This window comes from Giraffa tippelskirchi, chromosome 2 (assembly GCF_054371585.1).
Source record: "Giraffa tippelskirchi isolate mGirTip1 chromosome 2, T2T-mGirTip1v1.2.pri, whole genome shotgun sequence".
NCBI classification, from domain to species: Eukaryota; Metazoa; Chordata; class Mammalia; order Artiodactyla; family Giraffidae; genus Giraffa; species Giraffa tippelskirchi.
The window spans coordinates 138,822,564-138,843,422 of NC_137276.1; the positions used below are offsets into that span (position 1 = coordinate 138,822,564).

The 20,859-nt window shown below is 37.3% G+C and overlaps 1 protein-coding gene across 11 annotated transcripts; it reads right to left on the bottom strand.

Moving 5' to 3' along the window:
• Positions 1 to 3,292: 3,292 nt before the first annotated feature.
• Positions 3,293 to 20,847, bottom strand: LRRC34 (leucine rich repeat containing 34). 11 transcript variants are annotated; one of them, XM_081570826.1, is made up of 12 exons: positions 20,744 to 20,847; positions 16,418 to 16,467; positions 15,848 to 15,962; positions 15,220 to 15,248; positions 15,059 to 15,123; positions 13,855 to 13,938; positions 10,891 to 11,016; positions 8,613 to 8,708; positions 7,185 to 7,339; positions 6,667 to 6,822; positions 5,925 to 6,051; positions 3,293 to 4,370 (listed from the first exon to the last, which is right to left on the bottom strand). In XM_081570826.1, exons 3-12 carry the CDS (start codon positions 15,919 to 15,921, stop codon positions 4,167 to 4,169), a joined length of 1,116 nt encoding a protein of 371 aa, XP_081426952.1. In that variant the 5' UTR covers positions 15,922 to 15,962; positions 16,418 to 16,467; positions 20,744 to 20,847; the 3' UTR covers positions 3,293 to 4,166. The 11 variants fall into 11 exon arrangements, with proteins under 11 accessions (XP_081426952.1, XP_081426951.1, XP_081426948.1 ...); XM_081570825.1 differs by having other exon boundaries at positions 10,891 to 11,019; XM_081570822.1 differs by having other exon boundaries at positions 15,220 to 15,338.
• Positions 20,848 to 20,859: the final 12 nt, after the last annotated feature.

Here is a 20,859-nt window from a genome sequence, read left to right on the forward strand (position 1 = left end):
CAGGAGATGGAAATTGATAACAGGAAGAAAACCAGGGTGGTGCAGATTTCACGAAGACAAAAGTGGCTTTGTACTGATCACATAGTACAGAGAAATGGGACTCCAGTCAAAGACAACATTGGGTTGGGTAATTGGAGCATGATGATCCTTTGAGAAAGGCAGCTGCAGTAATAGTAGTGGGTAGAAGCCAAGTGGATACAGTTTGAGTAGATGTAAGGACTTTTCAAACTACTTAGTTTGAAAAGCAGAGTGAGTACAGCAAACAATCATTTGATCAAATATCTGAAAAGTATAAACCACTTTCTTTATTGCTTTCAAACTTGAAACATTGATAAGTGAGCATAATAAGTCTGCCACACTGTAATAGAAGTCTAGATTTGCATTGGATCTTAAGGGATGTCTGCTAAGAAGGAAATGGAAGAAAACATATAACAGTATATGGTTGCAAATTTACTCATTACAATTCAGATGTGCAGAAGAAGTAGAGTTTTCCTACAGAACATATTTGTCCCCTTGAGCTCCCACCCAGTGGGAAGCCTGGAAAAAAATTAATTTTAAAAACCTAGTCTGATATAAAGAAGACAATTTATATCTTAAGGGAGAGCTTAAACACGTTAAAAATTGTTGTCTTATCTCTACCCTTCGTCTTCTCTCTAAAATGGTATCCACCTATGTGGAGGAGAGGAGGCTTATATGACCAAGGGGCATGAGGGAAGACACTGTTCGTTCTTTTCCATTTTCTGGACATCCTGCTGGCCTCTGATGCAGTAGGCAGCAGCTTATAAAATGTGTGATCAGGTTTTTCCTAGCCTGGTCAGAGCCCAGTACTTCTTGGCTGACCTGGCTTCACTTTAGTTCTCTTGGATGTTAAGAGAGCCCTGAGACTTCTCCATAAATGCCTCAAACAGTCCTGTTTGGTTGCAGCTGTAGTACATGGCACCCCACTGCCGGCTCCAGATAAGCCTCCTTTCTTCACATTCACCTATTTGCTTCCCACTCAGCTACCTTTGAGTCTCCCCTTGGGAGAATATTGGAACTTGTGGGTCCCCTCCATAGCACAGAGGAACAGATAGTAGCCTGGGAAAGTAAACTGCATCACAAACATTTACTTTGATGTGACTGTGTCCTAGCCTGGGAGAATCTCTTTCAGAATCCTGTCAACACCCCTACTACCCAGCATATTATGGAATATTTCAAAACAAAAGCTGAATGGATTACTGCTACATTAAACAACATGCATGAATTGCACTAATGTTGTACAAAAGTAGTCTGATACAAAGACCATATATATGATTCCATTTATATAAAATTCTAAAACCTGCAAAACTACTTTATGGTGTTAGACATCACGATGGTGGTTGTTGGGGAAGATGGTTGGAGGCAGTTCTGACATTTACTCTTTGTCGTGGTTAACACAGATGGGTTAGCTTTGTGATAATTCATTTAGCTATTGACTTAGATACTTCCATTTAAAAGAAGTATATATTAAAAAAAAAAAAAATTTGAAGAATGAGAAAACCAGAGTATTGGTTTTTAAACTTCAGTGAGATTAAAGATGACCTGGATTGTAAAAATGCAGGTTCCCCAGACTGTTTGGAAATTCTGATTCAGTAGGTCTCTTAAGAATCTATTTTTAACAGTTCCCCCATTTGATTCTCATTCTCCATACTTTTAAAAAACGCTGATTTAGTATCTTCAGTTTAAACTATACTCTGGACAGATGTTCGAGCATAAGACGTCTGTCATACTGTTACACAAGTCTGAGTTTATTGGCTCTCTTAATTGTTAAGAGTAGCATTTCCTCATCAGCTTAATGTTTTCCAAATGTAATGACAATTGTTAAAAATGTTTTTTTCTTATAGCTTGGTTTTCTTACACATTGAATTCCGTGGCTTTTCAGATTTGATCAAAAAATTTTATTTCCTATTGCATTTTTAACAATATAGAAACCTGACTTTCCTTTGACATGCAACTTTTTTTTAGATGACAGTTATTTAGTTCTAGCTATATTCAGCATATAATGTAAAAGTGCCAAAGAATTGATGCTTTTGAACTCTGGTGTTGGAGAAGTCTCTTGAGAGTCCCTTGGACTGCAAAGAGATCCAACCAGTCCATCCTAAAGGAAATCAGTCCTGAATATTCATTGGAAGGACTGATGTTGAAGCTGAAACTCCAATACTTTGGCCACCTGAGGCGAAGAACTGACTCACTTGAAAAGACCCTGATGCTGGGAAAGATTGAAGGCAGGAGGAGAAGGGGATGACAGGATGAGATGGTTGAGTGGGATCACCGACTCAATGGACATGAGTTTGAGTCAACTCCAGGAGTTGGTGATGGACAGGGAGGCCTGGCGTGCTGCAGTCCATGGGGTCACAAAGAGTCGAACATGACTGAGCAACTGAACTGAATATAAGAGAACTTTGTAAAAAACAAAGTCTTTATATCTTCAAAGAAGAAGCCTTAAAATGAAAAGAAAATCTGAAACATGCAGCGAATTGGAAACTAAAGTTTGATTAAGAACTAAACTAAGAATAAAATCAGTAAGTCAAATCAGTCATTATAGGTGTCAGGATACATAAAGTCACTTTTAGAATTCTGTAGCCTGTACAGTTTTTTTGGTTCCATTGGAAACATTTGGTGACAGCAGATCTTCAATAAGTATTTTTTGCAAACAGTGGAAAGTCATGTTATTTCTAAAATTCCATTATCAAATTGTAGTACTTTTCTTTTAATATAACATATGAACGACACTTATTCCAAAAAAAGCCCTGAAATCCATTTCACACATTTTGTTATTATTAACATCAACTAATGAGTGTATTTCTCAAACAATTCCAGATGTTTTTAAGATTTTGTTTTTCAGCACAGACACAACCTGATAGCAACCATCTGTCCTGGATGATTCAAATTCATCTCTCTGAAAGCATGAGAATGGATTTGGTAAGGCATTTAGGTCTTTTCTGGCTCAGTAGCTCAGTAACTCTAGAACATTAAGTGAAAAATAATGGCTTGTATAATTTACTCAGATGTTCTTCCCATTTCATAACCGTTACCACCATCTGTGCCTACCCCTCAACACCCCTGCACGCACATACACTTCCCTAGGGAGTATGGAAATGTGGTATTAGGTGATGAATGTAAGGAAAAGCCCGATAAATTTTAAAAATAATAGGAAATTTTTATCTTAATTCTTTATCCAAAGAATGGAGAATAACAGATTTGGGGTTTTTTGTAATGTTAAATTTTTGGAATAAATACAGCTATGAGGAATTCACAATACTTAAGGCAATACTTTGACAACTGTAAAACTGACCACCACCTTTATTTCACCTCATCACTCACAACATTTAGAGACAGATGGTTTTTCCTTTGAGATGCAAAACTTAGAGTAACCTCTTTAAATTGTCCACAGTTTTTTTTCTTTTTTTTCTCCCTCACACTTGGCCTGGCTTTAGCAATAATAAATCATTCAGGTTAAACAGTTAAGTGGTATATATGAATTAATAAATTTGTGAACATAAGTCTGTAATCAAAGGATCGTAGTCTCTTTTGCCGCTTTGTAGAAATCTTAATTTGAAAACAGTTGGCCACAAACAAGGGTAATTATTTGCCATCAAATCATTAAAATGTTAGTGGCATCCTCCAAAAGAGAATTATCTTTAAAAGTTCACAGGCAGCACTGACATGTTTGGAAAGTATACATTTATATGTATACTTGTGTGTGTGTCTGTTTATATATATATTTGCCTGTATTTGTGAAATTGTACCAAAACCCATCTATAAAATACCTTAAATACTTTTTCAACCTCTAAACCCCTTGATGGTCCCTGGATTCTGCCCTCCAAAACCTTTTTACTTCATGACAACTTTCAGTTAGGATACCTAGAATGACCTTTCCTTCTATACTGCTTTACTGTTTGGATGTATTTTCTTTATAAAAGGAAATTAGTTCCTTGATTTCCTTCTCCAAGTGTTCAAATTTTGGTCCCTATTTTGTAAAATTTTTTTGAAAAAATTCCTCAGTTTTTCACAATGTACAGTTATTTAGAATTTAGCATCTTTCACCTATCTAACAAAAGTAACAATTTATGAAAGAATTTAATAGACAATAAAATATTAATATCTGAAAAGTAATAAGACACATAGATGAAAATTACTTTAGTTTTTCATAGATGTTGACCTACTGGTACAAGAGAAAAACCTGCATTAGATGACAAGCTGCAAGCTTCTCCATAACCTGGTGTCCAGTAATAATGCCTTTTAAGGCCATTGGAGACTTCTGCAAGGTACACGTGTCCATCCACCACAAACGGCTCCACATCTGTATTGTCTGATTCTAGACGGCCTGTGTGAATTAAATCTGAATATGCCTAGGATTTTTAAGAAAAACTGTATCATTAAGAAAATAGTTTACTCATTTTACAAATTTCAACATTCACATTTAAATGTGATAATTTATAGTCTGAAATATTCTGACCAACTGCTGAATTTTAACATTTTTCAGGTATTGTTCACACAGTGTAGAAATTACAATCTCATAAAACTTATTTCTGCATTTTAACTTTAAGTATGTTTTGTTGTCTTATGACTCACTGAGATAACAATTCTATATATATTAACCAATTTTGTGGACCAGAGGTTTCATGTCAAAATTTTCAAGTCCCAAGGTGACTCATAAATGAGGGTGGAGTGCTATTGTATATGCCCCTGAAGATCCAGTGATAGCTGGGGATCCATTTTTTAGAAAAATAATCACCCACAGATTTTGGCATAAACTTTGAGTTCACGGACTCCCTGAAGGTAACCGACAGATTTAGGCTGAGAGACCATTCCCTTAGTATTAGATGCTGGCGTAGCTTGCCACATAATTATTTCTTCATTGTAGAATTTTCTTTGTATATCTTGTATGGATCATTGGCATCTACATAAAGGTGTCATACAAACATGTTAAACTAATTTGTCGGTAAGGTTGTGATTAGTATAGAGAAAAGCAGAAATTAGTAAAAGATTCAAAAGTCTAGTTGCTTTCTGCTATAGCTTGTCATTAGTCCAACTCAACTCAGCTTCTAGTGTACAGAATTTGGATGTGGTGTTTTTCTGAAATCAAGGGTTTTTTTTTAAATAGTGTACATGTTATTAATCTTTTTAGTGATAGAATTCTGATTAGTCTTTTGGCAGTTTTTGAGAATTCTGACACCTTATTTTTCTTTCTATTCTTTCTAATTGAAAACTATTTGTTATGATGCTTTTTGTGTGTTTTGAAAGCAGTATTAAGGGTTCTATATATTTACATAAGCAACATACCAAATATTTTGACAACTTGTACTGTAACTTCAAATTCTGTGTCTTGGTTTAATTATTGGGTAGCAGATCAGAGATTGTGCCACATCAAATTTATAATCAACAATTGTGATTTTTTTTTAAAAAAACTTAACTTTGGAGTAAAATTGGGACTGTATAATTTATCATTTTATTTATTTTCAGCTGCAGTAGGTCTTTTGCTGTGCCCAGGCTTTCCCTAGTTGCAGCGAGCAGGGGCTGCTCTTCATTGGAGTGTGCATGGTTCTCATTGTGGCGGCTTCTTTGGTGGAGCACAGGCTCTAGGCTCACGGGCTTCAGTAGTAGTGGCACATGGGCTTAGTTGCTCCATGGCATGTGGGATCTTCCCAGACCAGGAATTGAACCCGTGTCCCTGAACCACCAGGGAAGTCCCTCAGTGATACTTAGACTAATATGTAGTATTTGATACCTTTCCCTGTTTCAACCACAGAACTTTTCAGAAGCTAATTTTTAGAATGTATGTTAAAATTTATCAAAACTGCAGTGTCTCACTATACTTTGTAATCCTGACTGACTCATTGGTAAATAACATCTGATGTTGTAGGGAAAGTCCCAGGAAAAAACCTCAGTGAAGACAAACTTACCACACATGTAGCTTCATCAAATTTGTTTCCCCAGATGTAGATATGAGAGAGTGTAGGATTTGTTTTCATTGATAGTGAAAGTGCAACAAGTCCTTTTCCCTCTATGTTGTTGCTCACCACTGACAACCTGTGGAGAAACAAAAAGTAGTAACCCTGGAAACAGTTCCACAGACAGAATGGATAAGCTACCAACAGCATTTATTACACACATCTTATTGTGTTGTCTTAGCATTAAATATATCCATTGTAGTAGTCAAAATACTGATCTTCTAATTCCTGAAATCCAAGAAACTTTTCTAATTGGATTCTTCATGTACATAAGTAGAGCTACCTACCATTTTGGAAATAAACAGACTATTGTTCTACTTATTATTCAGTAAAGGTTTGGAGTGGATTACAGACATATTTTTCAGGATAAAGTCATCCAAGTAATATTTTCTTCTTGATTCATTCTTATTTTAAAGTCATTATCATAATGAATGATTATAACTTTTCTGTTAGAATTCAGGATAAATAATATAAGTGATAAGAATTTTCCCATTAACCTTAAGCAGTCATAACTGGTATCAATCTAATTTTAAAAAGAAAATAGAAGATACTGAAATGTTTCCTGTAACTTAATGTCAGTTTAGAAACTGAGTTTTCATATTTCACCATGAATCTTAAGCGGTAAGAGGTTTAAGGTTAGTGTTCTAAACAACTTTTTTTCTGTTATTTTGATTAAATGTAAAACCATACTAACGCTTTAAGAGTCCTGTTGTGTGAAGCAAGAGCGTCACTGAGATAGTTTGCTCCTGCATTTTCCATTCTGTTAAAAGAAAGATCTATTACTTCCAGGGTAGTATTGCTTTTCAGAACATCGGCCAAACACTTCATTCCATCCTGAGTTATTTTATTGCTGGGAAAGGAAAAATATGTAGTTATATTTGAAAATATGAAGTGTCCTTTTATTCATAGAGATCGCAGGCTTAGAAACTTAAAAGCAGTACTTTCTATTTTAGTTAAGATTTATTTTAATCACCCAATTTCCAAAAATGTTAATGAAAATTTGCCATAAAATGTTGCTTCTATTCTGGTTTACATATTTAAATTGCTCACTCCAGTTATTAGGAGATACTATATCAGTTTAAACTGAATAATAACTGAAGCTCAAGATAAAAAGATAAAAATGGTTGTATTTCCTAATTTTTGGAATTAGTGTCTAACAGAGAATCATACCTACTATGAATCTTTACATAGATTATCCAGATTATCACTTACCAGCTTACATCAAGGTATCGTAGGCTCCTATTCAGATACAGTGCATCACATAACTGTTTCATACCACAGTTTTTTATATCATGTTTACACATGTGTAATTCAACAAGGCACTGGTTTTCTTTCAACATGTGGCCTAGGTGAACTGTAGACTCTTCCTAAAAATAGATAGTCTTTTTCTCTAAAATATAATTTTAAAGCAGTACATGTTTATTTCAAACATGGTCAGTTATTTAAATTAGCTTTTCAACAAGATTATATCAGTTAAGACTGTTAGTCTACAGTTTGCTATTGTTTAGCATGGCTTTTAAAAAGAAATCATTTTGTCACAGATGATACCTTTACCATCTTAGAAACAGGCAGCAGGCACTTGTAAAGTACAATGACTAAGTGATGTAAAAGAGATTAGTTAAAAAGGCTGAGCGCCGAAGAATTGATGCTTTTTAATTGTGGTGCTGGAGAAGATTCTTGAGAGTCCTTTGGACTGCAAAGAGATCAAATCAGTCAATCCTAGAGGAAATCAACCCTGACTATTCATTGGAAGGGCTGATGGTGAAGCTACAGCCCTTTGGCCCCCTGGTGTAAAGAGCTTGACTCACTGGAAAAGACCCTGATGCTGGGAAAGATTGAAGGCAAAAGGAGAAGAGGGCAACAGGATAAGATGGTTGGCTAGCATCACCGACTCAACGGGCATGAGTTTGAGCACACTCTAGGAGATAATGAAGGAGAGGGAAGCTGGCGTGCTGCAGTCCATGGGATTGGCAAAGAGTCAAACATGACTTTGCAACTGAACAGCAACAACAGAAACCATTATTTAAAAAACATCAATCATCCCAGAGGGAAAAAAAAATCACAATAACTAGTACCATGGTTGAGCATGAGGGAATTCCCTGACGGTCTGGTGGTTTGGACTTGCTTTCACTACTGAGCCCAGATTCAGTTCCTGGTTGGGGAATGGAGATCCCACAAGTTACAGAATGCAGCTTATCTATAGGATGAAGTCCAGACCTCCCGGACTGCTATTCTTAGGCAGTATGCCATTATTACTTATGACTTCAAAGATGCAGTGGTTCATCACATCAATATAACCAAACAAATGACAAAACAGTTCACATTGGGCTCTTATAATTCTCCAGCTCTTAAACTTGAATCATTTATGTGTTCATCTTAAGCACTCTGCCCCTCACAGGTTTACCCACTGAGAAGTAGTTTATAAGAACAAAAGACGACGTATTTGTTTAAATAAGCAACATCTAAAACCATATTTATATAACTCTTAGCAAGAATTTAAAATTTTTCATTCAAGTTTTCATTTGTAAATGGTAGTTTACAATTCTAAAAATATAATGCATTCATGAACCTTGACATAACCCTCAGTACCTTCATTTTATTCACATATAAGATTATTAACTGCTCACTTAGAATACATACCTGTTCACCATACAGTATGGGTCGGTTTAGGTTTAATCCCTTAATTGTTTGGTTTTGAGTTAGGACTGTAGCAAATGCTATCACACTTTGCATCCCCTAAAAACAGATAAATTCATTAAGGAAACTGACTAAAAGTATATAAAGTAACCTTAATATTTCAAGATCAGTAAAACTGGGCTCTGATAAATCAAAATTGTGCTCTTAAACATTTAATTTCCTAGTCATGGAATGTAGGTTGATCAAATTTGGAAAAAATCCATCTTTAACATGCACGGGGAGTTTCTTAAGGTTTTCTCGGATATTTACCTCTAGGTTTGCTCCTAAGTCCTCAAGATTCTATATGATGCAGACATCAGACATGCAGACACACAAGTGGATCCCAGCTAGGGCTCTATACTACTTATATATCCTTAATGCAAACTTCCTTTTATATTCATACTGCTGCTGCTGCTGCTAATTCACGTCAGTCGTGTCCGACTCTGTGCGACCCCATAGACGGCAGCCCACCAGGCTCCCCTGTTCCTGGGATTCTCCAGGCAAGAGTGCTGGAGTGGGTTGCCATTTCCTTCTCCAATGCATGAAAGTGAAAAGTGAAAGTGAAGACGCTCAGTCGTGTCCGAATCTTCGCGACCCCATGGACTGCAGCCTACCAGGCTCCTCCGTCCATGGGATTCTCCAGGCAAGAGTACTGGAGTGGGTTGCCATTGCCTTCTATATTCATAGTAACACACTTTAAATGTGTGTTTATGGCAGCAAAGCGTTACTAATCACATTTTTCACAACTCCAGCAGGCCCCCTCTGCCTTTTGGAAGGGCCTGATCCTCTCGCATCTCTGTGATGGGTACATACCTAGTTGTTATACCAGAAAACCTGGGCCTCCTCCCACTCCACCAGTCCTCTTACCTTCCTATCGGTTGATTCCCAGATCTTAGAAGCACATCTTACAGATTCTGCTTCCAAAAGATGTCTCTAATTAGTCCATCTCTGTAGCTACCACCTCACCCAGGTTCTCATCACCCACCTGAGCTAGTGCAGCAACTTCCGAAAACTGTGTCACTTCCATAAATAGGAAACCATAAATACTTGAGATAAATAGAAAGCATTTGTAAAAATAAATACATGAGTGTTAAAATTACTTCAATCTATGTCAGTCATGCTACACTTGGGGAAGCACTCTTAGCACCATACCACACTTGGGGAAGCACTCTCTTAGGGTCTGCATGTTCTGGATCCCCGGCCTGGAATATTTTGCCATGTCCCGCTTGAAGGCAGCTCTTTCTCATCCTTCACAGATGAGGCAGTTCTTTTCATCCTAGTATTACTTCCTCAGGTCTTAGGGATAACCATCCTATCACACAGATGACCTCCTCCCTACCCATTATCAGAGTACTTTGCCATCTTTGTAGGACTTTGCTCTAATTTACTGACATTTTCCCAACTAAAATATAACCTTTATAAGGGCAGAGACTATATCTGATGCACTCTTGTATCCTTAGGATCTAGGGTTGTGACTAGTATGTGCAGAAAATATACAGTTGACCCTAAAGGGTCAGGGGTGAATTGTATACCTTGGTATCCATGGATTCAAAGAACCTTGAATCCTGTAGCAATTGTAGTATTTACTATTGTAAAAAGTCTGCATTTACCTGGTCCCAACCCATGTTGTCAAGTCAACTATATACTGAATTAATGCTTTCCCCATTCCTTACTTACTATATCTACCCACTTAAACTTCAGAGCCTATTGTACCAGAGAGCCTCCTTGACCCATCTTACTGTCATCCTGTCCCAGTGATTTGCATTAACCTTTTAACAGTAGGTTCCTAACAGTAGGCCTGAAGGTTTGAAGGCATGTTTGAGAAAATGAAGCCTGGACTTTGAAGACGTATCAGGTCAGATGAGAGCTCTTAGAATTGTCTTAGGTTTTATGCTATAACTACTCACTGAAAAATGTTTCCACAAATAAAAAATTTATATTATACAAATGAAGTATTTAATTAAAAGGAATATAAGATTCTTCTTTAGAAAATCCCATGTAAGTTAAGAAGGGTAATAGATAGAAATTTAGGAAGATTTTTATTACACTGGATATTCTTCCATAAAATTATTACCTGATTTTTACTTAAAAATTTTTTTTCTCTGATACCAGATCTTAGAGATGAGCTTAAATCATTCATAAGACTGTCATTTAGCTGGTCTCTCTCTTGACACTTCTCTGTGGTAGTTTCCAGGGAGAATGATCATATACGTGAGTGACTTGCATAACCAGTTTAACTCACCAGATCACAGTCACTCAGATCTAATTTCTCTAAGGATGAATTAATTTGTAGCATCGCAGCAAAAAACATTCCACCCTTATTTTCAATCTTGTTTCCAGTCATTCTTAGGTGTTTCAGAGTTCTATTCTTCTGAAAAGGAAAAGAGGCAAAACTGGATTAAAAATTTAACTCACAGAATTCTCTTCAGATTACATGAGTTAGGAGACTGTATTACTATTTGCAGACTCAGTCAATTTTTCATGGATATTGAACAGAATATATTCCATAAAAGTAACATTCAATTTCCCATAATAGGTAAAAATATAAAGTGTACAATTTGGGAATTCCCTGGTGGTCCAGCAGTTAGGACTCTGCACACTCACTGCTGAGGGGTCCAGGTTCAATCCCTAGTCAGGGGACTAAGATCCTGCAAACCACATTGTGCAGCCAAAAAGTACAATTCACTGGATTTTACTACATTCACAGTGTTCTGCAGCCATCACCTCTAATTCCAAAACATTCTCTTCACCCTTAAAGGTGACCCTATACCTGTTAAACATTCACTTCACATGTCCCTGTATTACTTTGAAAGTGACACAATTTTTCAGACATTTGCAAAGTTAACGCCTTCTCGTAATTCATTCTTTTGATAAATCATTCACAAAATTACAGACATTTCATTGTCCTAATGAATAAATATTTGAACCGTAAGTGCAAATAATTACCTTAAAATTAAGTCAAACTCCTCCTGCCCCCCCCACCACCACCAAGAGTGGGAAGAGGGAAAGGATGTCCATTCTCACCACTTCTATTTTACATTGTACTCATGGGGCTAGATAAGCCAAGAAAAAAGAAAAAAAGGCATACAGGTTGGAAAAGAAGTGAAACTCTTCGCATATCATAAATCTTATATGTGGAAAATTCTAAGGAATCTACCAAAACAAAGACCTGTTAGAACTAATATATGAAGAAACACATCCCATGTTTCTGAATCAGAAGACAATATTAAGACGGCACTATTCCCCAAGTTGATCTAAAGATTTAAAGCAATCGCTCTCAAAATCCCAGTTTCTTTGTTTGCTTTGCAGAAATTGATAAACTTATCTTAAAATTCATGTGCAAATGCAGGGGACCCAGAAGAACCAACACAATGTTGAAAAGAACAAAGAAGACCCACACTTCTTCAAAACTTAACTACAGGACTATAATAGCCAAGATAATGTGGGACTGGCCTAAGAACAGATATATAAATTAATAGAATAGAGAGTACAGCAATAAACTCTCACATTTACAATCAACTGACTCTTGACAAGGATGTCAAAATTAATGGGGAAAGAACAGTTTTAACACAAGGTGTTGGGTCAACTAGATAGCCACATGAAAAAGAACGAAATTACTCCTACATCACTTCATATACAAAAAATTAAAATGTACCAAAGAACTAAAAGAGTCAAAAACTGTTAGAAGAAAATATAAGTGTAGATTTCTATGACTTTAGGTCAGATATGACTTTAGATATAACACCAAAATCATAAACAACAAGAAAAACATAAAATGCATTTTATTGAACTTCTAAAATGGTGTGCTCCTAAAGATACACTAAGAAAGTGAAAAGGCAACCTACAGAATGTCAGAAAATATTTGTAAGTCATCTCCCATAAGGGACTTATATCCAGAAAAGGCAAAACATTTGAAAAGAGAATTTTCCAAAGAAAATATAGAAATAACCACTTAGCATGTAAAAAGATGTCAACATCATTATTCATTAGGAAAATGCAAATCAAAACCACAAAACCTCTTCATACCCACTAGGATAGCTCAAATCAAAAAGTACCAAGTATTGGTGAGGATATAGAGAAATCAGAATACCCATACATTGTCAGTGGAACATAAAAAGGGGCAACCACTTTGAAAAACAGTTTGGCAGTCATTCAAGGTGTTAAACAGAGTTTCCAAATGATCCAGGAATTCCACTCCAAGGTATATACCCTAGAAAATTGAAAACATAAGTGCACAGAAAAATGTGTGCAAATATTCATAGTAGCACTATTGATTATATAGACAAAAAGTGGAAACCCAAAAACCCAAACACCCGTTAACTAATGGATGAATGAAATGTGCAATGGACTATTACTTGGCAATGAAAAGGAATGAAGTATGTTACAACATGGATGACATTTGAAAGCATTAAGCCAGTCAGTAAAGGCCACATGTTATGATTCTATTTATATGAAATGGTCAGGATAGACAGGTAGAAAGTAGATACGACTGCACGGTGCTGGAGAGTGAGGGAGAGAAGCATAGAGAGGGATTACTAACAGGGTCTCTTTTCTGTGGGGAGAAGGTGTTCTAACAATAGTGATAGTGGTGATGGTTACAAAACTGCGAATATAGCTGGTCATTGAACAATACAGGGGTTAGGAGCAGTGACCCTCTGTGCTGTTGAAAATGAGTTTAAGTTCACAGTTGGCCCTCCATATCCAAGATCCTACACTCTCAGGTTTGACTGACCATGGATTGTTTCATACTGCAGCATGTATTTAGTGAAAGAAACCCATATATGAGTGGACCCATGCAGCTCAAACCTGTGCTGTTCAAGGTGTCCATTATATACTAAAAAAAGCCACTGAACTGAACACTTCCAAAGGGTAAATTTTGTATGTGAATTATGCCTTAATAAAACTTGATTTTTTTTTATTGAAGTATAGTTGATTTACAATGTGCTAATTTCTGCTGTACAGCAAACTGACATATATACATTTTTAAAATATTTTCCATTATGGTTTATCCATAAAACTGTATTAAAAGGGAGTTCAGAAGTACTCATGTGATGTCTAAATGTTAATGAATTGAAGCGCAGCAAAAAATATACATTTGCACAATATTAAAATAAGTTGACATTAACATTTGTTTCTCTTGGTTTCAAGCTAAAATTAAAGAAATTAAAATCCCCAAAGTGTTAATTTGAGGTATACAAATGCTTACATGTAGGGCTTTAGCAATCAGTTCTCCACCTTCAGGCCCAATGTCATTAAACATAATATTTAAGTAAGTGAGATTACATTTTTTCTAAAATAAGAGAAAAGAAGCTATTATACATGTATTATTAGAAATCAATCAAGAATATATAAGAGCTGCTTTTTAAGTACAAGGGTTTACCAGCAAAGGAAATCTTTATAACCAGGAAATTTCAAGGTCCAGCAAAACAAAGGAGCATTAAGAAAAAAAATCAACATTCTCATTTAAACAAATATAATTACAGTATAAAGAAAAAGACTATATTCATTTTTTTAGTTTTTTTAAAATTGGAGGATAGTTGCTTTACACTGTTGTGTTAGTTTCTGCTGTACAACAATGTGAGTCAGCTATTAAGTATACACATATCCCTCTTGAGCCTCCCTCCCACTACATTCATTTTTCATCAATGATTCAAAGTATGGATGTGCTTTATGTACTGAACCATAGTGTATCACTTTGCAAAAGATGACTCAAGAGGCTCTAGGTATGAGCTCTACTGAGACCATATACACAAATGCGTTTTTACTGTATTTCAAGTGTTATAGCACAGTCAAGACCCTTGATATTTTGCAAAACTATGTTTTGGGTATATGTCACTACACTAGGTGATTTCACCATAAACAGATCTGAGAAGATTTTGGTGGCTATGATTTTTGCAGCATTTTGATTTGTGGTTGTTGAAAATAACTTAGTTCTTTTTTGTTGTTGTTAAATCTTCACTCCATCCTTGTATTCTGTGCCATTTCATGGGTATGAGAATTTTAAGATCTTTTTTGGCTCAATAGAAACATATGCAGCACATGAGAATGGGACAAATAGCTAGGAAATGAAAAAGCCAATTTAAGGGAAGAATAAAAGATGATATATGCTGCTTTAAACATTTTATTTTAACTGAAAATACAGACACACACGTATATGCCAATCTTCTGAGGTTGAAACAGAGCCTTTTCTTTAAGGATACCTGTTCTTATTGGTGGACCACACTACCTTTCTTAAATAAAATGCAACCATAAAACAGCATTTCAGTTTGGGTATCTCCAAAGTGAAGCGTACAATAAAGGGTTAGCTTAGCAGGCTAGGGCTGCTGAAACCCTGCACATTCCAAAGAAAAGACTGGTTCTTAACTCGGTCCTGGAAGAAAAAGAACAAAGAACATTTTGCAGTAAAATACCTGGAGCAGTTTTGCAGCATAGTATGCACCAACATCACTTAGGAGGTTGTATCTAACATCCAAACCTGAAGAATACAGATGAATAGAAGCTGATATTCCTCCTAATGAATACTTAATCAGGAGAATGAGAGCAGGAAGGGATGATTCTTAAGGAGACATACCATTTATATATGAATTCTTCTTTAAAACTCTGCAAAGAATCCAGAAATCTTCACCTGTTACTCTTTCTCCTGATACTGAGGGACTGTTACCAGCAATATTTAATGTGATTCCTACCAATCTGTTAAAATATTAAAAGGAAATCCAGTAAAGAAAATATTTTTCCTTCATGTTTGGTGACATCACTGGATAGTATTTACTGGAACCAAGTACCACAATACAGATTTTTATCAAGTCACTTAAAACTACTGAATATATACTACAGCTTTTGAAAAGCACTTTAATATATGTATAATTTAATTTCTCAACCACAGAAAAACCAACGTATTCCCACTTAATAGGTAATGACATTGAAGACTTCAATGGTTTGCATAAATAAACCCAGCTCACAGGAGTTAAGGACCAATCTGGAACCCAGACTTGGAGAATGCTGGCCTAGTGCTTTTTTTTTTTTTTTTTACTAAACTCGACTACTCTAACTGTGTCAGTCATCTATGCTGAATCAAAAAAGCATGTCCATTTCATCCAGCATTTGCAAATGGCTTTCAAATCACTCAGTATTCCAAGAGTTTTCACATAGATGAGTATCAGTGAATGTTCCTGATGTAATCAAGTTTATGTCTTCCTTACCCTTTTTCAATTTCTTCATCCACTTTTTGGAGTATTTGCAGTATAAAAGATTTAATTTCCTGGGACTTTTCCATACATAGCTCATAATAATATTCCTGGAGACCACCAATAGATTCTGTAATTTTTGAAAAATAAATGCAATACTTTTCATCACATATAAATTATCCCAGGAGCTTCCTCCCACCAAAATTAGACTTCTTTCAAAGATTCAAATGTGTGTGTGTTGAGTCGGGGGTGAGGGGAAGAAAAGGAAGAATAGAGAAAGTAAAAAAATAAGGAATGAGAGAGAAGAAAAATGCTGTTTGGAAAACTAGGGCCATAGAAGTACCCACTGAGTGTGGGCAGATACTTAACTTGGAAGTGACACAAAAGGAGAACTAACTTCTGTTAAGTAACAGGCCTGGCAGCTGAGGAAAATGACATCCAGAAAAATTAAGTATTTTGTCTGAAATCATACAGCAGAGTATTGAATCAAACTTGACTGCAAAGCGTCTTTCCATTCTGCCGTAATGGATTAGAAGAACAGGTCTCTCCAAGTTGAGACCTCATTCATAGAAGTGCTTTACCTACCATTGTCTTCTATTTCCTCTTTCTAAAGGTGATTTTTCCCTGTCCAGTCGCTAATAAGGAAAACAGAAACAAAACAGAAGGTGAAGTCTTCTTCCTCTGTTACACCTGCAGCTTTCCCTGATGCATTGTCTTATTATTTTCGATACTACTTTTTAAAAAAAATTTTATTGGAGAATAGTTGATCAACAGTGTTGTGTTGGCTTTAGGTGTACAGAAAAGTGAATCAGTTAAACATTGTGTGCTCTGTTGTTTGTTAATTGCTCAGTCCTGTCCGACTCTGTGACCCCATGGACTGTAGCCCACCGGGCTCCTCTATCCATGGGATTTCCCAGGCAAGAATACTTGAGTGGGTTGCTATTCCCTTCTCCAGGGGATCTTCCCGACCCAGGGATTGAACCTGAGTCTCCTGCATTGCAGGCAGATTCTTTACCATCAGAGCCACCAGGGAAGCCCACATACACAGATATCCATCCACTCTTTTTTTAGGTTCTTATGCTTCGGTCACTTGTTCATTTCTGGCTCGAAGGAGGTGCTGGTTGCTTTAGGCTTCCCTTGTGGCTCAGCTGGTAAAGAATTCGCCTGCAATGTGGGAGTCCTGGGTTCGATACCTGGGTTGGGAAGATCCCCTAGAGAATGGAAAGGCTACACACTCCAGTATTATGGCCTGGAGAATTATTACATGGACTGCATAGTCCACAGGCTCGCAGAGTCAGACACAACTGAGCAACTTTCACTTCACTTCACCCATATAATTCATTACAGTGTATCAAGTAGAGTTACAGTAGGTCCTTATTAGTTATCTATTTTATATGTAGAAGTGTGTATATATCAATCCCAATCTCCCAATATATCCCTTCTCCCCTCCCCTTTGGTATTATTTTAAAAGCACCTTTTTCCAGGCCCAGGCCTCCTAGGGTAGAAGGTATGCTAACACTTTTCTTACAAGCACATACCATTCCCTGTCTCTTTTCTGTCCTAGCTTTTGTGTTTGTATGTCTCTTTAAGAGAGCTCAGCGATCTCACTACTCAACCACCCTGAGATCTTGAGGAACCAGCTTCTCTAAGTCTCTTCATCTCAAAAATGTTCCTTCATGAGTGGATTTCTGCACTATATGAACTAAAGAGTTTGCTAAACGAATATGCAAAACAAGATTCAAGAGAAAGATCATTATGTTAAAAGTGAAAGCAAATAATCTTTTCTTACAGTTTTTTTTTAAATAAACTTAAAAAAAATAAATTTGGGGGAATTCCCTAGTAGTCCAGTAGTTAGAACTGTGTGCTTTCACTGCCAAGAGTCCTGGTTCAATGCCTGGTTGGGGAACTAAGATCCTGCAGCTGCATGGTGTGGCCTAAATAAATAAATAAATTTAACCTAGTTCAAATAACTTGGAAATTTCAATATCAAAAAGAAAATTAAAAAAAGAAAACATTGATCAGCAATCCCACTGCCAAAGAACTACTGCAATTGAGGTCTGGGAATGAGTTCCCTATTATTTTTCTTTTTCTATTTCCTTTTTCCCTTTAGTTAACATTATGAGCATTAGATACCCTCTGAAAATTTTTAACATCAGCATAATTGTACATTAGAAATCTTTCACTTACTAAGCATAAAATAATAAGGACCTACTGTATAGCACAGGGAACTATACTCAATAGCTTGTAATAACCTATAATGGAAAAGAATCTGCAAAAGAACATACATATATATTCTGTATAACCAAATCACTGTGCTGTATACCTGAAACTAACACAATATTGTAAATCAACTATACTTTAATTTAAAAGCAATTTTTAAAGAAATCTTTGACTTATTTTAGGACATTTTCATGTATTTAAATACTACTTTGGCACAATATTTCCCAAACTGTGTTTTGTGGAATACTAATCTACCGCATGATCAAAGATACTCTAAATAGAATGAGGTTTATTGTAAAAATAAGTTTGAGAAATGATGAGTTAAACAATGCTAAACAGATTCCTATCTACAGTAATTCTCAGGACATTTAAAACTCTCAGGTGCACAAGGACTCCTCAAGTTGTTGAGCCCAGAGGGGACAGAGGATAAAAATACTCCTAGACTTAGGATTTAGGAGACCATGGTTCACATGGAATACAATCCAAAAAATGCTCCTTTAGCATCCTCAACAGAAAATAAAACAAGTAGACCTCAAACAAATTTACTTGTTGGAACTGGGTTCCCACTGGGTTTCTTCCTTCTCCTCTGGCTCCTACCTTCCTTGGTATTAAAAATGTTAAACAAAAATCTCAGAAATGGAGACCCAATTGAAACAAAGAGGTAATTATCTGGTGTTTGTTAAAAATGCAACCTAGGAGACACAGATCCAAGAAGCACTTGAACTGTGTTCCACCAGACTACAAAATGATGGCAATTTACAAAGGCAAAAAACCCAGGAGGTTACATAAATGGTTCATCAAGAACCGGGATTGGGGTTGGAGCTGGCAAGAAATGAGGTTGCTTGTTAAGCAAGGAATGACTGGGAGTCTGAAATGACTACAAAGTTGCAATGGTGGGATGAAATTTAAAACTATAAGGGTGTAGCTAGCAGCTATTTTGAAATCAGCTAGTAGTGTCCTTGAGTCTGACACTCTGCTGTACAGTGTCAGCACAGTGGACTGGAGCCCACTAGGCTCCTCTGTCCATGGGATTTTCCAGGCAAGAACACTGGAGTGGGTTGCCATTCCCTTCTCCAGGGGATCTTCCCTACCCAGGGATCGAACCCAGGTCACCCACTTTGGGTGGATTCTTTGTCATCTGAGCCACCAGGGAAGCCCAAGAAAACTGGAGTGGGTTAGCCTATTCTTTCTCTAGGGGACCTTCCCGACCCAGGAATCGAACTGGGGTCTCCTGCATTGCAAGCGGATTCTTTACCAGCTGAGCTACCAGGGAAGCCAATTCAAGTTCTCAGTGATGAAGGAATGTATCTGAAATCATATACACAACAGCCACCTGGCTCCATTTTGCATGCCTGAACCACAGTTACTCCATTTTGATTTTTAAATGATTTTAAATATGTCATCAAAGAGAAGAGAGGGCTGCCTTGAGAATTTCTCAGGTTCATTGCCTGCCCTCAGCAGGCAGAACCATATCCAGGACATACAAACAGATGTAGACTTACAAGTCATGTTTATGTGAAGGCATGAAAGAATCTTAGGTTACAGGCTAAACAAAGCCAAAGAATATGTATATTTAACTACCTGATGGATTTAAAGTATTTTTGAGCATCAGCTATATTTTTCTGCTACTCTTTTATTTAAAATTCACTCAAGTATTGTATGTCAGGATTCTATGGCACCAATAATTTATTTCCTATACTGTATTCATATTAGGAGAAAATAAACCAGTTTTCAAATCGTAAAACAAAACCTAGGAATAACCAATTCTACAAGAAAATGTCAAGAATTTAACCTAGATTCATTTTTAATCCACACCTGACTCTTGAATTCCAAATAATTTTTACCTAATATCCTGTTTAAAAATGACTAGATAAGGGCTTATTTTGGAGGTGGTTCCCAATACCCTCTTCTACTGGAACAGTCAAGTGCTGGGAGATTGAGGACTGAGGGTCAGTCAGACTTGGGAGCCAATCCGGAAGGGCTGTGTGATGTCGAACAACTTACTGAAATCCTTCGATCTTAAATTTACTTTTACGCTAAAAGCAGAGCATATCAATGCCCATCTCACAGTGCTGTGTGGAATACGTAAGGCCTGTGGCACAATTCCCTATCTACAAGCACACAAGCATCCAAAATGGAAATAGTGAAGGGAGAGGGGTGTACACATTCCGCTTAACACGAGAGTGAAAGTATTAGTCACTCAGTCGTGTCTGATTCCTTGTGACCCCATGGGCTGTAGCCTGCCAGGCTCCTCTTTCCATGGAGTTCTCCAGGCAACAATGCTTAACATGCTACCAGATAATTCACGGGTGCAGAAATACTTAAAACCGTGCAGGCGTGAACGTGCAAAGAGTGGTCTCCAGAGCCTCTCGCCCACTTGGGCCCTGCTCTCTGGAGACTTCACAAAAAGGGGCCTAAGTAGTGCATGGAGACAGAGAGAGCGACACACACACTTGAATTTAGGACAACCCACCGCGAGAACCGCGCACCCACCGCGGGAGCTTGGGGCTGCCCTCTCGCCCACGTTTGGGGGCGCCCCGAAGTTCCGGGCTCAGCTAGGGTTCCTAGGGGCCCTCTCCCGCCGGGCAACCTCTGGCCCAAAGTCTGCTCGGAGGACTCGGCCTGGCCATGACGCCCGTCGCGCGTTTCCTCCGGGCCAGGCTGGCGCCGAAGGGACCCCCTGTTTCTTACGGCTATCGTCCGCCGCAGCCCAGGCCGGAGTAGGGGTCCTAGAGGGAGCGGGAAGTGGGGGCCGGGACGCCGGCCCGGCCTGCTGGCTGAGCTCCATGCTCTCTGCATCCGGCCGG